General features: G+C 53.1%; 1 protein-coding gene across 15 annotated transcripts in view; it reads right to left on the bottom strand.

The window, feature by feature from the left end:
• The window catches only part of ANKDD1A (ankyrin repeat and death domain containing 1A), a 40,427-nt gene that overhangs the window by 6,255 nt on the left and 13,955 nt on the right, over positions 1 to 20,217 (bottom strand). For 5 of the 15 annotated variants that reach the window (XM_089310563.1, XM_089310574.1, XM_089310565.1 and 2 more), the window contains 6 exons: positions 18,226 to 18,324; positions 9,581 to 9,679; positions 7,259 to 7,357; positions 6,318 to 6,413; positions 3,295 to 3,499; positions 747 to 878 (listed from right to left, as the gene is read on the bottom strand). In XM_089310563.1, the coding sequence (XP_089166689.1) occupies positions 747 to 878; positions 3,295 to 3,499; positions 6,318 to 6,413; positions 7,259 to 7,357; positions 9,581 to 9,679; positions 18,226 to 18,324 (730 nt within the window). Of the gene's footprint in view, positions 1 to 746; positions 879 to 3,294; positions 3,500 to 6,317; positions 6,414 to 7,258; positions 7,358 to 9,580; positions 9,680 to 15,321; positions 16,200 to 18,225; positions 18,325 to 20,217 lie in introns of those variants that run through there. The other 10 variants (XM_089310564.1, XM_089310575.1, XM_089310571.1 and 7 more) reach the window with 7 other exon arrangements.

Below are 20,217 nucleotides of genomic sequence, written 5' to 3'. Positions count from 1 at the left end.
CTGCAAAAGACAAGACTTCTGTGGCCTCGTGCGGCCTCAGCGCTGCCTCCAGGGTGGTATTGTGCTCAAACTGCCTGCCAGAGTGTGTGCTAAACAAAGGTGCAACAATTATATTTAAGAGCATTTCGAAAAATTTAAAAATCACCCCTAATTCCTCCACCCCAAAATGCCTTCTTGCTTTCCCACCTTGCCCGTGTGTGGCAGTTGGGGGAGAGGTGCCGCGCTGGGACGTGCTCCAGTGTTTGTCCCTGTTGCCTCCTACCTAACATGCCAGCCACCCGCGACTGCTGGATCAACCATCCTGTGCCCCACAGTGCGCCTGTTGAAGGTTTTTCTTTTCCTTTTTTTCTTAGCATGAGCCGACTTTGCTTTGATGGAATTTAGTGCTGGAGCGTCTATCACAGGACGCCCTGCCTACCAACTCAGGCTTTGGGGTTGGCCACCGAATAGCTTGTGCAGACTTCAGAAGTTTTACTGAACAAGATCTGACTGGTTCAACTCAAATTCTTATCCCAAGCTCTATCAAAATATAGTGGGCTGCCAAGGATGAGACCGCAGGGGCTTTGGGGACTGGGACGGTTACAGGGTTCATCTAGGGAAACCCGGGGCCAGGAGTCACCGTGATTCACCCAAGGGTCCGCCTGAGGGCTAGGGCAGGAACCTGGGAGTTTTGACGCCCAGGGTCTGAGCCGCCCGCTGAGGGCTCCGCCGCATTCCCACCGGGGCCCGGCAGAGGGCGCTCGTACCCGCCAGGTCCCGCCTGCCAATGGCCACGAGGCCCTCGAACAGCTCTCTGCCCGGGTTCTCGCCGGCGATGGCCACGCCGTGCAGCCAGATGAGCAGCATCCTGTGGCCGTGCTCCTGGTAGCTCTTGGTGCCTGAGGACGATGAAGGGAGAGAGGCGGGGAGTGGCGCCACGCCGGCCTCCTGACCTGGCCAGGCCTGAGCCAGCAGGTCCTGGCTCCGAACACGCGCCTCTCCGGCCGCCCGAGGACGCGCGGCGGACTGCGTGTCCGGTCCCCGACTGTCTCCGGCCCCAGGCTTCGGTGGGACGCCCGCGGGTGTCGCCCTGCTGTCACAGCGGCATTGCCCACACTCGTGCCACGAGGTGCACTCACAGCAACCCGCGCTTGGCGTGGCAGCCGCCCCAATCTACAGATGAGAGACCTCGTGGGTCAGCCCGCGCCGCCCTCCGGAGAGCCCGGGAAGCCGTGGGGCACAGCCATGCAGCCTGCGCGTTGGGGCGGCACAGCTGCGCGAACGGTTCCAGGAACCACCAGGTCTGGAGGTGGCGAGTGGACGGCTCCTGTTATTGAGCTCGGGGGACACGGGCAGATGCTGGGCCACGCCTCGGACGTCCTGCGACCTTGTAAGGGTGCGAGGCAGGCGCTCAGCGAGGCGCCACCTTTGACCCCTGGCCGGCCCCTGAAATTAGCCGGTGCTGGATTATCAGGGATGAAAGTTGCATCTGTCAGGAGGTTACTTTGAGATTCTGCTCAGTTTCATCAGTAGATTTGCATATTTTTGCACCCACTTCTCTGGATTGGTTATTTAGCTTGGAGCTAAAGCCTCTTTATTATTTCCCCCTCTTAAGAACATTCAGGCCGCGGCTCACTAGGCTAATCCTCCACCTAGCGGCGCCAGCACACCGGGTTCTAATCCCGGTCTGGGCGCCGGATTCTGGCCCCCTTGCCCCTCTTCCAGGCCAGCTCTCTGCTGTGGCCAGGGAGTGCAGTGGAGGATGGCCCAAGTCCTTGGGCCCTGCACCCCATGGGAGACCAGGAAAAGCACCTGGCTCCTGGCTTCGGATCAGCACAGCGCGCCAGCCATGGTGGCCATTGGAGGGTGAACCAACGGCAAAAGGAAGACCTTTCTCTCTGTCTCTCTCTCTCACTATCCACTCTGCCTGTCCAAAAAGAAAAAAAAATTCATTAGTGAATATTCAGACATTAGTGAATTTTCAACAGCTTCCTATTTTGATTTAAACTGATCAAACTTTTCATCTATTTGAGAGAAGCTGATACCTGTGTGTTACTTTTCTTGCCTGAAAATTAGAATGTCATTCTATTTACCTAAGTCTTCTTTTAGAATTCAACTAATTTTTTAAAGAATTCTTACTTATTTTCATTTGTGTTTGAAAGGCACAGAGACAGGCAGAGAGAGGTCCTCCATCCGCTGGTTCACTCCCCAGATGCCAGCAAGAAGCCAGGGCAGGGTGGGCCAGGCTGACAGGAACCCTAGCCCCTGAGCCATCACCGGCTGCTTCCCAGGGTGCGTGCACATGAGCAGGAAGCTGGGTCAGAATCAGAGCAGTCAGAACTGGAACCGAGTTTCCAGTATGGAGTGTAAGACACGAAGGGACAGCGTAGCTGCTTTCCCAATACCCACTCCTGTTCAGCGAATTTTTGTTTTATCCATTTGTGTCACTCATGTTCGAGTCATCCATATTTGTCTTTGTCAAACGAAACCCATGCACTGTTGTGAGCAGGAGCTATCTTAGAGGCCGGCATTGTGGCCCAGCCGGTTAAGCCGCTTGCAACACCAGCATCCCATATGGGCGTCGGTTCAAGTCCCAGTTGCTCCACTTCTGATCCAGCTCCCTGATAATAGGCCTGGGAAAGCAGCAGAAGATGGCCCACGTGCTTGGGCCCTGCCACCCATGTAGGAGACCTGGAGGGAGCTCCTGGCTCCTGGCTTCGGCCTGGCCAGCCCCAGACGTTGCAGCCAATTGGGGAGTGAACCAGCAGATGGAAGATCCCTCTCTCTCTCTCTCTCTGATACTCTAGCTTTCAACCAAATCTTTTTAAAAATAAAAAAGCTTTTAAGAAGATCTATTTTGAAAGATCCAGTGTGCCTTTCCTCATGTACTGGTGGCACCTGGGCACACTAGGCCATTTCATTATTAGCTCAAATGGTTTTCAGCTGATAAAGCTAAGCTTCCTGGTTTTGCACTGATAGCATGAAACGAACAATCCTCTCTTCCTGTCCGGTATCCACACTCCTCTTTGTATTTCCTTCCCATGCCTTGTGCCAAGGCCGACATTCCCAAGTAGGGCATCCCCAGTAGCGGCCAGAGGGGGCCTCTTCCCTTTAGCAGGAGTGCCCTGGGTGCAGCGTAAGTGGCGGAGACTGGGTCAGGCTGGCGGCGAGGCACCCGCAGGTCCCTGGGGTGGGGGGGACAGGCAGAGCAGCCTGCACAGGGGGAGTGGCGCACGCGGGGAGCGTGGGCTGGGCTGGCTCCCCAGAAGCACACGTGTCCCCAGCCCGCGCCCGCCAGCTGCCCTGGGGCAGTACCTGTCCACTGCTGCTCGATGGCGTCCAGCTGGGCCTCGGTGAACTCCCAGGCACGCGCCAGCCTCTTCCACTCGTGGGGCCGCAGCCGCCTGGACGCCAGGCGCCACAGCTCGGAGCGCAGCTGCTGCGTCTCCTGCCGGTGGTCCTGCCTGAAAGTCAGGCTCTTCCTCGGGGGCTCCCGGGGGTCCCTGCCCGGCAGGCGCTCCTGGGAGGGGCAGATCCCAGACGAGCAGAAGCTGAACGGCCGTGATGCAGGGCCGGGCAACTCAGGGCTCAGCCCCTCGTCCCTCCCTCCGTCTCTGCTGTCCTCGGCTGGGGCGCCTGGGCTGGCCCTCACTGTCCACTCCTCTGGCTCTAACTACAGGTGTTGCCTTGCCCTCTGCAACTCCAGCACTGCTCCCCCTACCCCCCGCCAAAACCCTTTTTTCATCTCCCTGTCCCCCAAATCCCTTTGCCATAAGTCAAAAGATCACCCACAGGCCATCTCTTCCAGGGAGCCTTCCCAGATTTCTCTGACCAATTGCCTGTCTTTTCTCAGTGTTCTTGTATTATGAGTGCCAACCAGAGTGGGTCTCAAGCTGCAACCAAAAGCAGACAGGCCAAGAACCAGGCTTGTGGAATCCCAGCAAGCAGTAAAGGGAGGGGCTTCAGAATTTTTTCTATGCAAGACATGATAAAATCAGAGGTTACAATAGAAGGAGGTGAAGGCATGAATTAAGCCTAAGCCCCTCTAAAGGGAGTGGATGTGGAGCTCTGGTTGGTAGAAAGTTCAAGGTGGAAAAACCCACCCTGGCATCTGCAGCTCCAGATCTGACTTCCTGGCTGACACCTGTCACCCGTGAGGTGAGGACCTAGGAGTGGGCTCCCACCTGGGGTGTTAAACACTGGTCCTTCAGTGCAGTGTTCTTTAAGACAAAATGATTTGTTATTTACTTGAAAGGCAGAATTACAGAGAGAGGAGGGAGAGAGAGAAAGAGAGAGCAAGAGAGAAAGAGAGAGAAATCTTCCATCCACTGGTTCACTCCCCAAATGGCCACAATGGCCAGGGCTGGGCCAGGACAAAGCCAGGAGCCAGGAGCTTCCTCTAGGTCTCCCATGTGGGTGCAGGGGCCCAAGCACTTGGGTCATCTTCCGCTGCTTTCCCAGGTACATTAGCAGGGAGCTGGATCGGAAGTGGAGAAGCTGGGACTTGAACCAGTGCCAATATGGGATGCTGGCTTCACAGGTGGAGGCTAAACCTGCTATTCCGCAACGCAGGGCCCAGTGCAGTGTCGTAAGCCCCAGCTGTGGGCTGTTTTCTGGGAGCTTGAAGAACTACTGATGCTTGAGGCTGACGCTGTGGCACAGTGGCATTAGCTACCACCTGCAACACGGGCATATGAGCACCAGTTCAAGTCCCAGCCACTTCACTTCCAGTCCAGCTTCCTGCTAATGTGCCTGGGAAAGCAGCAGAAGATGGCACAGGTGCTTGGGCCCCTGCACCCACGTGGGAGACCCAGAAGAAGCTCCTGGCTCCTGGCTTCTGTCTGGCCCATATGGGATGTGGCCATTTGAGGAATGTACCAGTGTATGAAATATCAATTCATTCTTTCTCTCTTTCTCTCTCTCCTAACTGTGCCTTTCAAATAAAACAAACAAAAAAGACTTTAAAAAAAGGGTAAAGGGGCCGGCGCCACGGCTCACTAGGCTAATCCTCCACCTTGCGGCGCCGGCACACCGGGTTCTAGTCCCGGTCGGGGCGCCAGATTCTGTCCCGGTTGCCCCTCTTCCAGGCCAGCCCTCTGCTGTGGCCAGGGAGTGCAGTGGAGGATGGCCCAGGTGCTTGGGCCCTGCACCCCATGGGAGACCAGGAAAAGCACCTGGCTCCTGGCTCCTGCCACCAGATCAGCGCAGTGCGCCGGCCGCAGCATGCTGGCCGCGGTGGCCATTGGAGGGTGAACCAATGGCAAAAGAAGACCTTTCTCTCTGTCTTTCTCTCTCACTGTCCACTCTGCCTGTCAAAAAAAAAATTAAAAAAAAAAGGGTAAAGGAAAAAAAGGCCTATTAAGCTGGAAGTGATTCAGAATGAAGCAGAGATGAGTCGGGTTGGCAGACCCTCAGCGGATTACACTGAGGGTGGCCTGCTGTATGTAAAGAGGCCGTAGTGTCTAAGAGAACCTGGCACACCAGTGCAAGAATCATCTTGTGACGCTCTGGACTCTGTCAGCAATCACTTTGGAATAATGATTCTTATTTGAGAGGTATAAGAGAAGTTGACTAAGTTTGTAGACCCCAAAACCTTATGCAGTGCATGTTTGTATTTTTAGGTTTAATTTCATGGATTTACTAGGATAATTTAAGAATTCAGGGAGTATTTGAAGTTCATTCAACTTTAAATATTTAGGATCATTTAATTTACTAAGTTTAGACATAGGACCAAGCAATAGTGAAAAAGCTTCCTTTATAAAATAAATGTAAAAGTTTAAAGAAGACGTTTTAAAATTTGTAACTTAAATTTTAGATTAGTTTTGAAAACTCAACAAATGCAAAAAGATATTTTCTGTATCAAAATGCTTATTTTTGGTACCCAGGACACCAAAAATTGTCTTAGCTTATATCCAGGGTACCGCAAGCGCCCGCCCCCCGAGTCGCTCTCGAGTCGCTGGCCGCCACACCCCTGCCTGCCCTGCACTCTGTGGCTCTTCTTTCCCAAGCACACAGCAGACATCACTAATCGATCCCAGCACATGTTCCTCTGGGCTCAGAAAGTTGCCTGAACACAGCCCCACCAATCCCCTGGAGATGGCTGTGAGGCAGCACTAACCGGGGTCTCCCCTTCACCCCCGCATGCACGCACACACGCATTCATCAGCCAGCAGCTACGGCAGGGCCCCGTGGAGTCTCCACACGGGCACTGCCTTCTGTCTGCTCCTATCAGTGTGTCTGGAAGATCATCCAGACAACCCAGGGGGTGCACCAGGCAGGGACTGTCACCCACCAATCAGAACTGGATCCAAAGCCCGCTCCAGCTAGAGCCTCCGTACCTTCTCCCATCTGTAGAAGCGATCAGCCTTTATGATCATGTCCACCAGGCTGACGTGGTTGCCGCGGGCGGCCACGGCCAGGGCAGTTTTTCCTTGCTGCAGGGAAGAGGCAAGAAGGGAGCTGGGGTTTGCAGAGGAGGGGTGCAAGGTGCCACCCCAACGACAGACCCTCCTGCCCAACGCACTTCCCACGAGTCTACACCCACAGGGATGTGGAAAAGTCCGTAAAATAAAAACAACAGCAACAGTAATAATTTAAAATAAAATAAATTAGAATTTTAAAATAACAGAAATAAGTTTAAAAGGCAATAATAATAGTAATTCTGGCACCGCCTCTTGCATTTCTTCTGTGTGCAGGAAGCTTTAGAGCTTGGGAAACGCCTCCTATGTGCAGTCCCCAACCTCACCAGGCAGAGGCGTCACCGCTCCGGGTCTCAGAAAGCGAGGCCCAGGGCCAGAGGCCCTGGCCCAGCTCAGAGCAGTTCAGCCTCAGGCCTGATCCCGGCTTCCAGCTCTGGCCCTCCCCATCCCAGACTGGCCTCCTGCCCCTCACTAGCCGGTGGCCTCCGAACTCACAGCAGCGCCCGGCTCTCCTGAAGCCTGAGGAAGTAGCTGCCCCGTGCAGTGACCTGCACGGCCCCCCCAAGCCCTGTCCCACACGGAGCAGGGATGGGCAACCACGGGGGACTTGTTCTCCTCCTTCCACTCCCCACAAGCTGACTGAAGGAGCTCACAGCCTGATGGGGGCCAGGAAACAGAAAAGGCCCAGGGGCAGGGCCAGGGCCAGGGGACCCAGGAAGACTGCCTGGAGGAGGCTGCTTTTGAGCTGTCGTATTTTGAGGATTGAACAACCTGAGGGGGAATGAGGAGGAATGTTTGCACTGGTAGCAAAGAGGGAGGCTTGAAGATCTGAAAGGCAGGCAGGTAGCAAGCACAGGTACCTTATCTCTCAGGCTCAGGTCAACCCCCGCGACCAGGAGCAGCTCGGCGACCTCCTGGCAGGCGAGCTCAGCAGCCAGGTGCAGGGGCGTCTGCTGCCTCTAGGGAGGGAGCCAAGGGGACGGGTGAGCAGCCGTCCCGCAGGGGTGGCCCGAGGCTCAAAGTCAGGACCACCCACGGGGAGACGCTCCCAATGGGCCAGCACAATCTTCCATAAGAAGTTACTGTGTGTTGGGGCCTAGAAGGCTAAGCCTCCACCTGCAACACCAGCATCCCATAGGGGCACCGGTTCGAGTCCTGGCTGCTCCACTTCTGATCCAGCTCTCTGCTAATGGCCTGGGAAAGCAGCGGAAGATGGCCCAAGTGCTTGGGATCCTGCACCCACAAGAGAGAGCTGGAGGAAGCTCCTGGCTCCTGGCTTTGTCCTGGCCTAGCCCTGGCCATTGTGGCCATTTGGGGAGTGAACCAGTGGATGGAAGATCTCTCTGTCTCTCCCTCTCTCTCTCTCTGTAACTCTACCTTTCAAACAAGTAAATAAATCTTAAGAAAGAGGAAGGAAGGGAGGGAGGGATGGAGGGAGGGAGGGAAAGACGGAGGGAGGGAGGGAGAAAGGAAGGAAGGGAGGGAGGGAAGGAGGGAGGGAGGGAGGAAGAAGTTACTGTGTTGGGGCTGGGGGTGTTGAGTACAGGTAGCTGGGTTTAATCATAACATAACACTCACCAGAGACTTGGTGAAAACAAAGTAGAAAGAAGAAAAACAAAAATCAGAAACAGGAGCGGAATCGGGTTACAGCAGGTTAAGCCGTTGCTTGGGACGCCCACCTCCCACACCAGTGCCTCGATCCAAGTCCCGGTGATCTGCCCTTCCTGCTCGGCTCCCTGCTAATGCACCAGGGAAACAGCAGATGACAGGCCAAGGGCTCGGCCCCTGCCACCCACACAGGAGACGGAGCTGGAGTTCCTGGCTGCTGGCTTCCGCCTGGCCCAGCCCCAATTTTGCAGGCATTTGGAGAGTGAACCAGTGGATAGATGATAGCTCTCTTTCTCTCTCTCTCTCTCTCTCTCTCTCTCTCTCTCACTCCCCCCTTCCCTCCCTCTCTCTGATTCTTTCAAATAAAATAAATAAATGTTAAAGAGAGAGAGACTGGCCCACCACCCAAGTCAAATCCCCTAGTGACCCTAGTCTACTTCCTCCAGTCTTTTCTGAAATGCAGAATGTCTTCAGTTTGTAGGTTTTATATATATGAGATCATCTGTATATACAGTGTACATCTCATTTTTCTACCTCATACTTTTTGTGTATTATAAGCTCTGTTAAACATCATTTTTTAAAAAAAATCTATTCATTTATTTGAAAGTCAGAGATAAAGAGAGAGGGAGAAGACAGAGAGAGAGAAAGATAAGGAGAGAGATGTTCTACCTGCTGGTTCACTCCCCAGATGGCCACAACAGCCAGGGCTGAGCCAGGCCGAAGCCAGGAGCCAGGAGCTTCCTCCAGTTCTCTCACATGGGTGCAGGGGGCCAAGTACCTGGGCCAGGTTCCACTGCTGTCCCAGGTGCATTAGCAGGGAGCTGGATCGTAAGTGGAGCATCTGGGGACATGAACCAGCACCCATATGGGAAGCCAGCATTGCAAGTGACAGCTTTGCCCACTATGCCACAATGCTGGCCCTGCTAAACACCATTTTAACAACTCCAGAATGGCCTATGTTTATGTCTGACCATCATGTACTCAAGTGCTTCTTTATTATTTTGAGATATTTGGGTTATTTTCAAATCGAGGACTGACAGACCGTGCTGCCGTGAATACCTTTGTGCGCGAGCTCCTAGTACACTTCCCGGGGCTCGGTTCCCGGGGTGGCAGGTGGGGCAAGTACCGGTCACCGTCAAGACGGCCAATCTGTCCTGCCAAGTGGCTCTGCGCTGCCAGCACTTGCCTGCACTGTGGCCTTGCTGGCACTGAGCAGGGTGCGCTTGGGGCATGGGTTAGGAGCAAGGACTTCAAAGGGATCTTTACTGATCGCAGCTTCAGACCCAAGGTCTTCTTGTTACACAAAAATGCCCCAGTGGCTCCCATCCTGCGAATTTTCCCTAAGGAAAAACACCGAGGAGAACACCCGGCCGGCTGTAGGGAGATGTCTACTACAGTGTCTGTATCTCTTGGCAAAAACTCAGAAAACAACCACAGCGCTAACAGTGAAACGAGGCCACCTCCAACAGTGTTCGGACAGCCTTTTACACCTCATGCAGCAGTTACTCAACTCTGGGCCCTGCTGAGACCTGCAGGCCTGGGAGCAGCCCACTGGCTGCCGGGGGGCCACTTACGTTGTCAGTGGCGTCCAGGTCGGCGTGGGCATTGATGAGGAGCTGGACCAGGGCAGGGAAGTTGTGCCGCACGGCGAGGTGCATGGGCGAGGCACCCTGCTGTAAGGGGAACACAGTCAGCACCACGTGGGGACTGCCCAGGACGGCCCAGCTCCAGGCTGGCTCCGGCAGGCAGCAGCAGGAAGCCATCAGGGCTTCCGGGTTCGGCTCTTCTAGCTTCTTAAGCCTTGTGGGTGGCCGGAGGCATTCCTAGCCCCGAAGCCTGAATCTCCAGGAGCCTAAATCTGATCCTCAAGGTGGGTGGGGTCTGGGTCTCCCAGCCTGAGACCTGCTGCGCCAGGGACTTGGAGAGACGCCCACTGTGTGACCGTGGCCAAGTCACTCCCCTCCCTCTGCTACTCCTCGTCTAGCAGGTGCTTGTCTAGGTCCCGTCTGGCAGCAGCACCTGCGGATCTTCTGCCCTGAAACCCACACACCCACCCAGGGAGTACACAGGGCTGGTGTTCTTTGTCACGTGGCCCAGAGGGACCATGTCTTTCGGGCCCTTGTATCCCTCAACACGTAGGTAGGGGACAAATGTTTACATAGGAGATGAATGAATCAGCGAGCCAGCCAGGGCCACAGAGGACGCGTCCTCAAGTCCGTGCTGGGAACACTGTCCCCGCCAGTCCCCTGGGGCCCCGACTGAATGACAATGTAGACTGACTGCCACAGCAGCCCGCTCTTTAGGTGACATAGTGGCAAGTACTGTGGAACAGTGCCAGCCAACACCACTGATGGCATAGATCTGTATCTATGGAGGAAAAACACCCTCAAAGCCTGAGTGGAAGCAGGTTATAATACAGAACACACACACACACACACACACACACACACACGAGTGTCCTCGATTCCATTACATGTTTAGGCCAGGGCAAGAAATTATTTTATCGATATTGGGGGAAAAAAATCTTACTAATCCCATTGTTTGTAGGTGATGTGATTGCACTCGTATAGGTAGACAAGTTGGAATAGTTGCTACCCTCCGCCCAAAAAAAAATACCTCTAGCAGAATCAAGATGGTCATATAGAAAACTACCCACATGACTAGTATGCAGCGTGAAAGCCCATAAGAAATGACACAGCCGTTGCCACGGCTCACTAGACTAATCCTCTGCCTTGCGGCACCAGCACACCAGGTTCTAGTCCCGGTCGGGGCGCCGGATTCTGTCCCGGTTGCCCCTCTTCCAGGCCAGCTCTCTGCTGTGGCCAGGGAGTGCAGTGGAGGATGGCCCAAGTGCTTGGGTCCTGCACCCCATGGGAGACCAGGATAAGTACCTGGCTCCTGCCATCGGATCAGCGCGGTGTGCTGGCCCCGGCAGCCACTGGAGGGTGAACCAACGGCAAAGGAAGACTTTTCTCTCTGTCTCTCTCTCTCACTGTCCACTCTGCCTGTCAAAAAAAAAAAAAAAAAAAAGAAAGAAAAAGAAAAAAAGAAAAAGAAAGAAAGAAAGAAATGACACATTCAAAAAGATACTGTGTTCACAATGAATGACAAGCACACAGCATGATGTATCCATGAAGAGCGCTCTCGGGAGTGGATAAGGGCAAGCCAGGAGCTCTGGCAGCATGATGGCAAAGCGAGGCGAGATGCCTACTGAAGAGACGAAATGTCACAAGGATGACTCTCAACCACCGTGGGTTTCATGTGGTCCCAAACCAAGATGTCAAAAACCCTGGGAAGTTTCTGAGACACGTCCTACAAAAATTTTTTTTAAAACGGGTAAAATTGCTATAGAATTTCAACAGCAGCTGTTGTGTGTGATGATGACCTGAGAAAGCAGTGGAGGATGGTCTAAGTGCTTGGGCCCCTGCACCCACATGGGTGACCCACAAGAAGCTCCTGGCTCCTGGCTTTGGATCGGCGCAGCTCTAGCCGTTGCGGCCAATTGGGGAGTGAACCAGTGGATAGAAGACCTCTCTGTCACTCTTTGTCTCTCCCTCTCTATATATAACTCTCTCTTTTTTTTTTTTTTACAGGCAGAGTGGACAGTGAGAGAGAGAGAGAGAGAGAAAGGTCTTCCTTTGCCATTGGTTCACCCTCCAATGGCCACCGCGGCCAGCGCACCACGCTGATCCGATGGCAGGAGCCAGGTACTTATCCTGGTCTCCCATGGGGTGCAGGGCCCAAGTACTTGGGCCATCCTCCACTGCACTCCCTGGCCACAGCAGAGAGCTGGCCTGGAAGAGGGGCAATCGGGACAGAATCCGGCGCCCCGACCGGGACTAGAACCCGGTGTGCCGGCACCACAAGGCGGAGGATTAGCCTGATGAGCCACGGCGCCAGCCAGCTTTATAAGCAGCCCCTCTGCTGTTCTTCAGACTGACTGTTGCATTGCACATTGGCGCCAGCGATGCATGGGTGATCTAGTGTGGCCTTCCCTTGCCACCCTCGATGTTGTCACTGTTGCATTTTGCCCGTTCTGACAGGTGTGTGGTCCTCTCCTGGTGGCTCGACTGTGCTGCTCCAGTGGCTCAGGATGTCGAGCGTCTTCCCATGAGCTCGCTCGCCGCCTGCTCGTCCTCCTCAGACGAATGTCCCTTCCTGTCTGCTGCTCATTTCTGGAATGAATTTTTTACTTTTTAATGGTTGAGTTTTTATTCTTAGATCCTTTGTAAGATATGAGAGAGAGAGGGAGAGGGAGAGGGGGAGGGGGAGAGAGAGAGAGAGAGATTCCATCCACTGGTTCACTCCCCAAATGGCCATAACAGCTGGGTGGGGCTGGTCCAGGCTGAAACCACGAGCCAGGAGTTCCATCCTGGTCACCCATTTCTTGGGCCATCATCCACTGCCTTCCCAGGCACATTAGCAGGGAGCCGGATCAGAAGCAGAGCAGCCAGGACTCAAACCAGTTCTCAATACGGGATGCAGGTGCAGCAAGCGTGGCTTACCCCTCTGTGCCACAACACACGTCCCCTTAGTTTTCTGTAACAGTTGCAAAGATAGTATGGAAAATTCCCATATACACATTATACCCACATTATACCCACTTGAAAGGCAGAGTTACAGAGAGGCAAAGGCGGGGAGAGAGAGAGAGAGAGAGAGAGAGAGAGAGAGAGAGAGAGAGAGAGGTTTTCCACCCACTGGTTCACTCCCCAGATGGCTGCAATGGCTGGAGCTGCAATGATCAGAAGCCAGGAGCCAGAAACTTCTGGGTCTCCCGTGCAGATGCAGGGGCCCAAGGACTTGGGCCATCTTCTACTGCTTTCCCAGGCACATTAGCAGGGATCTGGATTGGAAGTGGAGCAGCTGGGACTTGAACCGGCGTCCATATGAGATGCTGGCACTGCAGGTGGCGGCAGCTTTATCCACTGCGCCACAGCGCCAGCCCCTCCCCTATTATTAACATCTTACATTAGTGTGAGGTGTTTCTCACCATTAAGTATCCTGTGTCAGTCCATTATCTGTAGCTAAGGTCCACATTCTGCTTGGATTCCTCAGTTTCCACCGAATGTCCTTGTTTTCTCCCAGGGCCCTGTGCAGGACCCCGCCTTACACCCATGCTAAGTTGTCCCAACTCCTTGTAGCTGTGACAGCGTCTCGGGCTTTCACTGCTTCTCTGCTGGATGACCTTGACAGCTGAGGAGGACTCGTCAGATATTTTGTAGAACTTCTCTCACCGGGAGTTGTCTGTTGCTTTGCCCATGGTTAGGCTAGGGTTATGAGTGCTGAGGAGAAAGACTACAGAGCTAAGGTGCCATTTAAAAAAAAAGACTTACTGTTTGACAGGCAATGAGAGAGAGAGTCTTCCATATGCTGGTTCACTCCCCTAATGGCTGCAATAGTTGGGGGTGAGCCAGGCCAAAGCCAGGAACCAGAAACTCCACCTGAGTCTCCCACGTGGGTGCAGGGGCCCAAGCACTTGGGCCATCTTCTGCTTTCCCAGGTGCATTAGCAGGGAGCTGGATTGGAAGTGGGACAGCCAGGATGGGAACCAGTGCTCCCATTTGGGAGCTGGCACTACAGGAGGGAGCTTACCCCGCTGCACCCAGCACGGCCCTAAAGCACCCTTTTCACCACACCCAGGCAAGGTGGACACTGTCGTGTGGCTCAGCACTCGGAGGCTGGCCTGGGCCACCTGGCTGAGCAGTGCACGTCGGTCTCTCTGCTGGAAGGAAGTCCTTGTAGCCGACACCGGACGCATGGACATTATGCCTCAGAGGCAAAGCATCTACATCAATCATCAGGAATTCTTTTTTTTAACTTTTTTTTAAAGATTCATTTATTTATTTAGAAGGCAGAGTTACAGAGAGGCAGAGAGAGAGAGAGAGAGAGGTCTTCCATCTGCTGGTTCATTCCCCTAAATGGTCACAACGGCCAGAGCTGGGCATATCTGAAGCCAGGAGCCAGGAGCTTTTTCTGGGTCTCCCACGTGGGTGCAGGGGCCCAAGGACTTGGGCCATCTTCCACTGCTTTCCCAGGCCGTAGCAGAGAGCTGGATTGGAAGTGGAGCAGCCGGGTCTGCGCACTAGCAGGAAGCTGGAGTCAGGAGCCAACACAGGATGCAGGCCTCCTCACTGGCCTCCTAATCTGAGGCTGAATTCCACCCTGTGACTGCTCTTTTGAAGGGTGCACAGAGTGCCCGGCTGGCGAGGAGACACAAGAGGACTTCAAAAAGTTCACAGACGACAGAATGAAAAGACAAGTTTATGGTGCTGCAAAATGAACTGAGACCCGTGCACATGCAGGGTCTTCAAAAAGTGTTCAAGGAAAAACTGCAGGGATTTCAAAAAAGATTTAACACCAAAAGAAGCTCATGGGGATTAAGCTGCCACCTGCAGCCCTAGTTCACATCCCGGCTGCTCCACTTCCGATCCAGCCCCCTGCTCATGCACCTGGGAAAGCAGCAGAGGACGGCCCAAGTGCTTGGGCCCTGCATCCACGTGTGGGACCCTGATGAAGCTCCTGGCTTCGGCCTGGCCCTGCCCTGGCCGATGCGGCCTTTAGGGGAGTGAACCAGAGGATGGGAGATCTGTCCCTCTCTCTCTCTTTTTCCCTCCCTTTTCTGTAACTCTTTTAAATAAATAAAATCAAAATATTTAAGAAAAGAAAATCCCAGGGTTGGTGTCGTGGCATAGCAGGTTGAGCCTGTAATACACACATCCAGCTCCCTGCTGTGGCCTGGGAAAGGCAGCTGGAGATGGCCCCTGCACCCATGTAGGAGACCTGGAAGAAGCTCCTGGCTTTGACCTGACCCAGCCAAGGTCACTGCAGCCATCTGAGGAGAGAACCAGCCTATGGAAGTTCTCCCTCCCTCCCCCCACCTCTCTCTCTCCCTCCCTCTCTCTCTCTCTCTCCCTCCCTCTCTCTCTCTCTACCTCCCCTTCTCTCTGTGTAACTCTTTCAAAGAAAAAGTAAATATTAAAAAAGAAGAAAAACTCAATAAACTTAAGTATTTAGTAAGCTGTGTTACAACCAGGAGGTTTATTCAATAACAGGGATTGAGATAACTAATTAGTAATATCAGAGGGAAAATAGCATGGATAAAATAATTGATATTTTTTAAATTATTGGAAAAATAGAAGAAAACAAACATTTTCAAATTGTAGACAAGAAAATTCATTTCCCAAATACAGAAACAGGATGAGAAATAGCAAATAAAAAGGTCATCAGATATGACTTCTTTGGGGAATAAAAAGCTTTCTGTTTTCAAAAAGAGAGAGCAGAGAGGGCCTGCGCTTTTTTTTTTTTAAAGACTTATTTATTTATTTTAAAGATTTATTTTATTTATTTGAAAGACAGTTACAGAGAAAGGCAGAGACAGAGAGAGAGGTCTTCCATCTGCTGGTTCACTCCCCAGATAACCACAACAGCCGGAGCTGTGCCAATCTGAAGCCAGGAGCCAGGAACCCCCTCTCTGGTCTCCTACTTAGGTACAGGGCCCAAGCAATTGGGCCATCTTCTACTGCTTTCCCAGGCCACAGCAGAGAGCTGGATTAGAAGAGGAGCAGCCGGGACTAGAACCGGTGCCTATATGGGATGCCAGTGCTTCAGGCCAGGGCATTAACCCGCCGTGCCACAGCGCCGGCCCGGCCTGCACTTTTTATGAGAGTGTGTTTTCACACTGTTAGTCCCAACAGGCTAATTTTGATATGAAAAACAATGCAAATAGGACAAGAAAGAAGAATACAAATAGGGAACAAAAGCAGCCAGAATGAAAACAGCAGACAGGAAGACAGGAATCTTTGCCTGTCAACGCTGGAGATGGCATATATCACACACAGTGTGTGCAAACTAACGAAAAACAATTAGATCCCTGCATCTGAACAGGAAGATCATTTGGAGAAATGATTCACTACAGATGGAAAAATGTTCACGTTCAGTCATAATGGAAGGGATGCAAATTAAGACAATAATGAGACAAGTTAGGTTGGTTAGTTTTTAATTAGGGGAGAATGTAAAACCTCATATCCAGTGTTGGCCGGAGGATTAAGAAACAGCCAGCCCCTGATTTGGCTTGGGGCCCGCACTGTGGCAAAGCGGGTCAAGCCACTGCTTGCAATGCTGGCACATCCCATATCCAAGTGCCGGTACCAGTCCTGGCTGCTCAGCTTCGGATCCAGCTCCCTGCTAACGCACCTAGGAAAGCAGCGGAAGACGGCCTAAGTGCTTGGACCCCTGCACCCATGTGAGAGACTGGGATGGAGTTCCTGGTACCTGGCTTTGGCCTGGCCCATCCTTGGCTGTTGCAAGCATCTGGGGAGTGAACTAGCAGATGAGAGCGTTCTCTCTCTCTCATATAAAATAAATATGGACAATATTAACTTCTCAAAAAACCAACAATCTGTGCTGAGAATATCTTTGATTACATAAAAATGTACGTCTTAATATGTGAAAACAATTATAGGAACAAACAACACATATGATGCTCCAAGCATGGTGACCGCATAGAAACTGGTTAAAACAGACATTCACAGTAAAACAATAACAAAGAGTCATTTAGCAACAAAACTTGCTAAACTGTGAATTCCTGGCATTGGTGTGAGGTCACTCACGAGTTTCTGGGGGTTATAGGCCCTGGCTTTCTGTAAGGCAGTTTGACAACTTACATCAAGAATCATGTAAATGTTTTAGCACCTGTTTGGGGGACCCAAGTGTAATGTGAAAGAAGTAGAAAGTCAGATGCCATAAAGACGTTCACAAAATCATTATTTATAGGAGTTGAGGCAGAACCGACTGAAGTATCCAGCATGTGGTGTGGCCGCTGGACCACAAGGAGCAGCTACAGTGGGCAACAGTTTGTGCCCGGGCCAGGCATGCTCCTCTGGACAGGAGTCAGGATCCCGGTGCCTCGATGGGTGCAGTAAGCGAGACCCCCCCTCCCCAGAACTCTGCCCCAGCCTGGACTCCCCCCAGCTGGAGGTGCCACCACACAGACACAGATGGGCGGTAGGAAAGAGGAGAGGCATTGCTCTGCCAACCAGGGGGGGCCAAGGGGGCCTTTTTTCTCTGTTGTCCAATGCATTGTGTTCCACCTGTTTCACAGTAACACAGAAGTTATCTTAGCTATAAGGGACGACCCCTTTCGAATTAAACAATAGCTGTTTCCTCATTTACACAATGGAAATCCTAACAAACCTGCAGTAAGAGAACAGGCCCAAGGGGGTCGAAGGGTTCACCCAAGGTTGTTCAGTTTGAAAATGGCAGTGCCGGGGCTCAAAGCCAGGGAAGGCCAAAAAAAAGAACAATGGGGGCCGGCACTGTGGCGCAGTGGGTTAAAGCCCTGGCCTGAAGCGCCAGCATCCCATATGGGCACCGGTTCTAGTCTCAGCTGCTCCTCTTCCAATCTATCTCTGCTATGGCCTGAGACAGCAGTAGAAGATGGCCCAAGTCCTTGGGCCCCTGCACCCACGTGTGAGACCTGGAAGAATCTCCTGGCTTCGGATTGGCGCAGCTCCATCCGTTGCAGCCAACTGGGGAGTGAACCATCGAATGGAAGACCTCTCTTTCTCTCTGCCTCTCCTCTCTCTGTGTAACTCTGACTTTCAAATAAATAAATCTTAAAAAAAAAAAAAATAAAGAACAATGGTGGACCAGCATTGTGGCATGGCGGGTAAAGCCACTACCTGCAATGCCATCATCCCATAAGGGCATTGGTTCGAGTCCGGCTGTTCCACTTATAATCCAGCTCCCTGCTAATAGCCTAGAAAAAGCAACTGAAGAAGCCCCAAGTGTTCGGGCCTCTGCCACCCACAATGTGGGAGACCCAGATGAAGCCCCTGGCTCTTGGCTTCGTTGTGGCCCGGCCCTGGCTGTTGTGCCCATCTAGGGAGTGAACCAGCGGATGGAAGATCTCCCTTTCTCTCTGGCTCCCCCTCTCTGCCTGTAACTCTAACTTTCCCAAAATAAATCAAAAAAATCCTTTTTGTTTTTAAAGTGAACTACTAAAAGGCTAGACCAGCAATACAAAAGATCACACGCAAGGCACACACAAGCCGAGAACACTCACAGATAATTCAGCAGGGGGCGCTGCAAGCTCGGTTTCCAATCCCGTTCCCACTAGGACGTGATCTGACTTCCCTGTGCCCCCAGCTGCCCCAGTCCTGGCCCCCACCAAGCCCTGCTGTGGCTACGGAAGACTCTACAGTGGGGAGCCCACACTCACGTGATCTGCCACGTTGGTGCAGCCTCCCGTGTGGATCAGAGCCCTGGACACGTCCTCAGAGCCCGTGAGGGCCGCATAGTGCAGGCAGCTCCGCTTCTTCTAGAAGGAATCAGACATTCACGCAGGGTCACAGTGGGGTGGACAACACGCTTTGGGCTTCAATTGTTCCATCTGGGTCTCAAATCCCCTAAGACTGTTATCCCCAGGAAACCCTGTGATTAGCAAATCAGGGACTTGCCCCAGCCTGGTGAGCAGTGCAGGCTGTTCACAATGGCCTCAGCCTTTTCCTCGCTCCCATCACCAACCCAGAGCCTGCCAAGTTCCCTGGCTGCAAAGACATGCAGGTGATAGGCGCTAAGGAAGATACAGGGAGCTGCCAGACAGGGACCCCCACGCTTACACGCACTGACCACACCAGTAGCTGGTCTAGGGGAGCATGCAGGGCCAGAGGGCACAGCTCCATATCTGAGCCCAGCCGGGGCCCACAGTCACAGCTGCCCACCAGGATGATCCACTGTCCCAGTGTGCCAGGCACTGGAGGCGCCCTGGGCAGAAGGACTTTAGGTTTCAAAAGCAGGAAGGCTGGGGGCTGGTGCTGTGGTATAGCGGGTAAAGCCACTGCCTGCAGCGCCGGCATCCCATATGGGTGTTCGAGTCCCAGCTACTGTACTTCCAATCCAACTCTGCTATGGCCTGAGAAAGCAGTGGAAGATGGCCCAAGTCCTTGGGCCCCTGAACCCCATGGGAGACCCAGAAGAAGCTCCTGGCTCCTGGCTTTGGATCAGTGCAGCTCCAGCCATTGTGGCCATTTGGGGAGTGAACCAGTGAATGGAAGACCTCTCTCTCTCTCTCTCTCTCTCACTCTCTCCATCTGCCTCTCTGTAACTCTGACTTTAAAGTAAACAAATAAATTTGAAAAAAGAAAGGGGATTTGTCACTGATCTAAAAACAAAAGGCAAAACAAAATCAAAAACGAAAACATCAATGCCCTGCCCACAAAAAAGGCACATACCTGCCCCTCCTGGTCAGAGTAGATGAGCACAGCGCCGTGGGGGTTTGGCCTGTGCCAGGGCCACTCAGCAGCCACAGCACTGTGGGCTGGGGTGGCCCCTGTGCAGGTGCAGCTCCACGGCAGGGCCCCCATTAGTGTGCGGGAGCCCTGGGGTGAGGGGGGAGCAGGATTCTGAGACAGCTTTGCTTCTGAGACAGTGGCTGGCTGACTACGGTCTGTTCCCTCTGAAACTCGGGTTGTTTGATCCCCACGGTGAGGGCTTCCAAGGGCAGAACCTGGATCCAGATATGGCGATCAGTGATGGGGCTTTGGGAGGTGGCCAGGAGCAGATAAGGCCATCGGGAGGAGCCCCCATGACTGAAAACCAAGGCTTTAAAGAGAGACCAGGACACCCAGACGCGCCCCTGTCCCTCACCTCGCAATGCCCCGCCCCGCCTCAGGACCCGGCCACCGGAAGGCCATCCTGTATGCAGCCTCCAGGCCTTCAGCCAGAACCCTGAGCCAAAATGAACCTCTTTTCTTTATAACTCACACAGTTCGTGTCGTTGCGTTATTGGCAACAGAAAACATACTTATTGGGAGCAGGTGGCTAAGACACCCCACGGCCCACAGCAGGGGGCCTGAGTGCCATTCCCAGCTCCTGTTCCTGCTCCTACAGACCCAGGAAGGCAGTGGTGACAGCTCTGTGACTGTGTTCCCACCATCCCATGGGAGATCTGAACTGAGCTCTCAGCCCGGCTCCTCGCTCTGGCCCCAGCTGGGTCCTAACTGCTGTGGGCATCTGGGGACTGAACCAGTGGATGAGAGCTGCTTTTTCTTCTTTCAAAGAAATACATTTATTTCAGAAGGAAAATGAAAGTGTTCTAAACTTATGGGGGTGGGCATTGTGGTGTGGTGGGTTCTGCCACCATCTGGGACACCTGTATCCCACACCACAGTGCCTGCACTTGGGATCCAGCCTCCTGCTAATGCCAGGCTTT

This window comes from Oryctolagus cuniculus, chromosome 12, assembly GCF_051225735.1.
Source record: "Oryctolagus cuniculus isolate XC-2025 breed Fujian yellow rabbit chromosome 12, ASM5122573v1, whole genome shotgun sequence".
Lineage (NCBI taxonomy): Eukaryota > Metazoa > Chordata > Mammalia > Lagomorpha > Leporidae > Oryctolagus > Oryctolagus cuniculus.
Note: the sequence above shows the minus strand (reverse complement) of the source record. Positions and strands in the feature narration are given on the sequence as shown.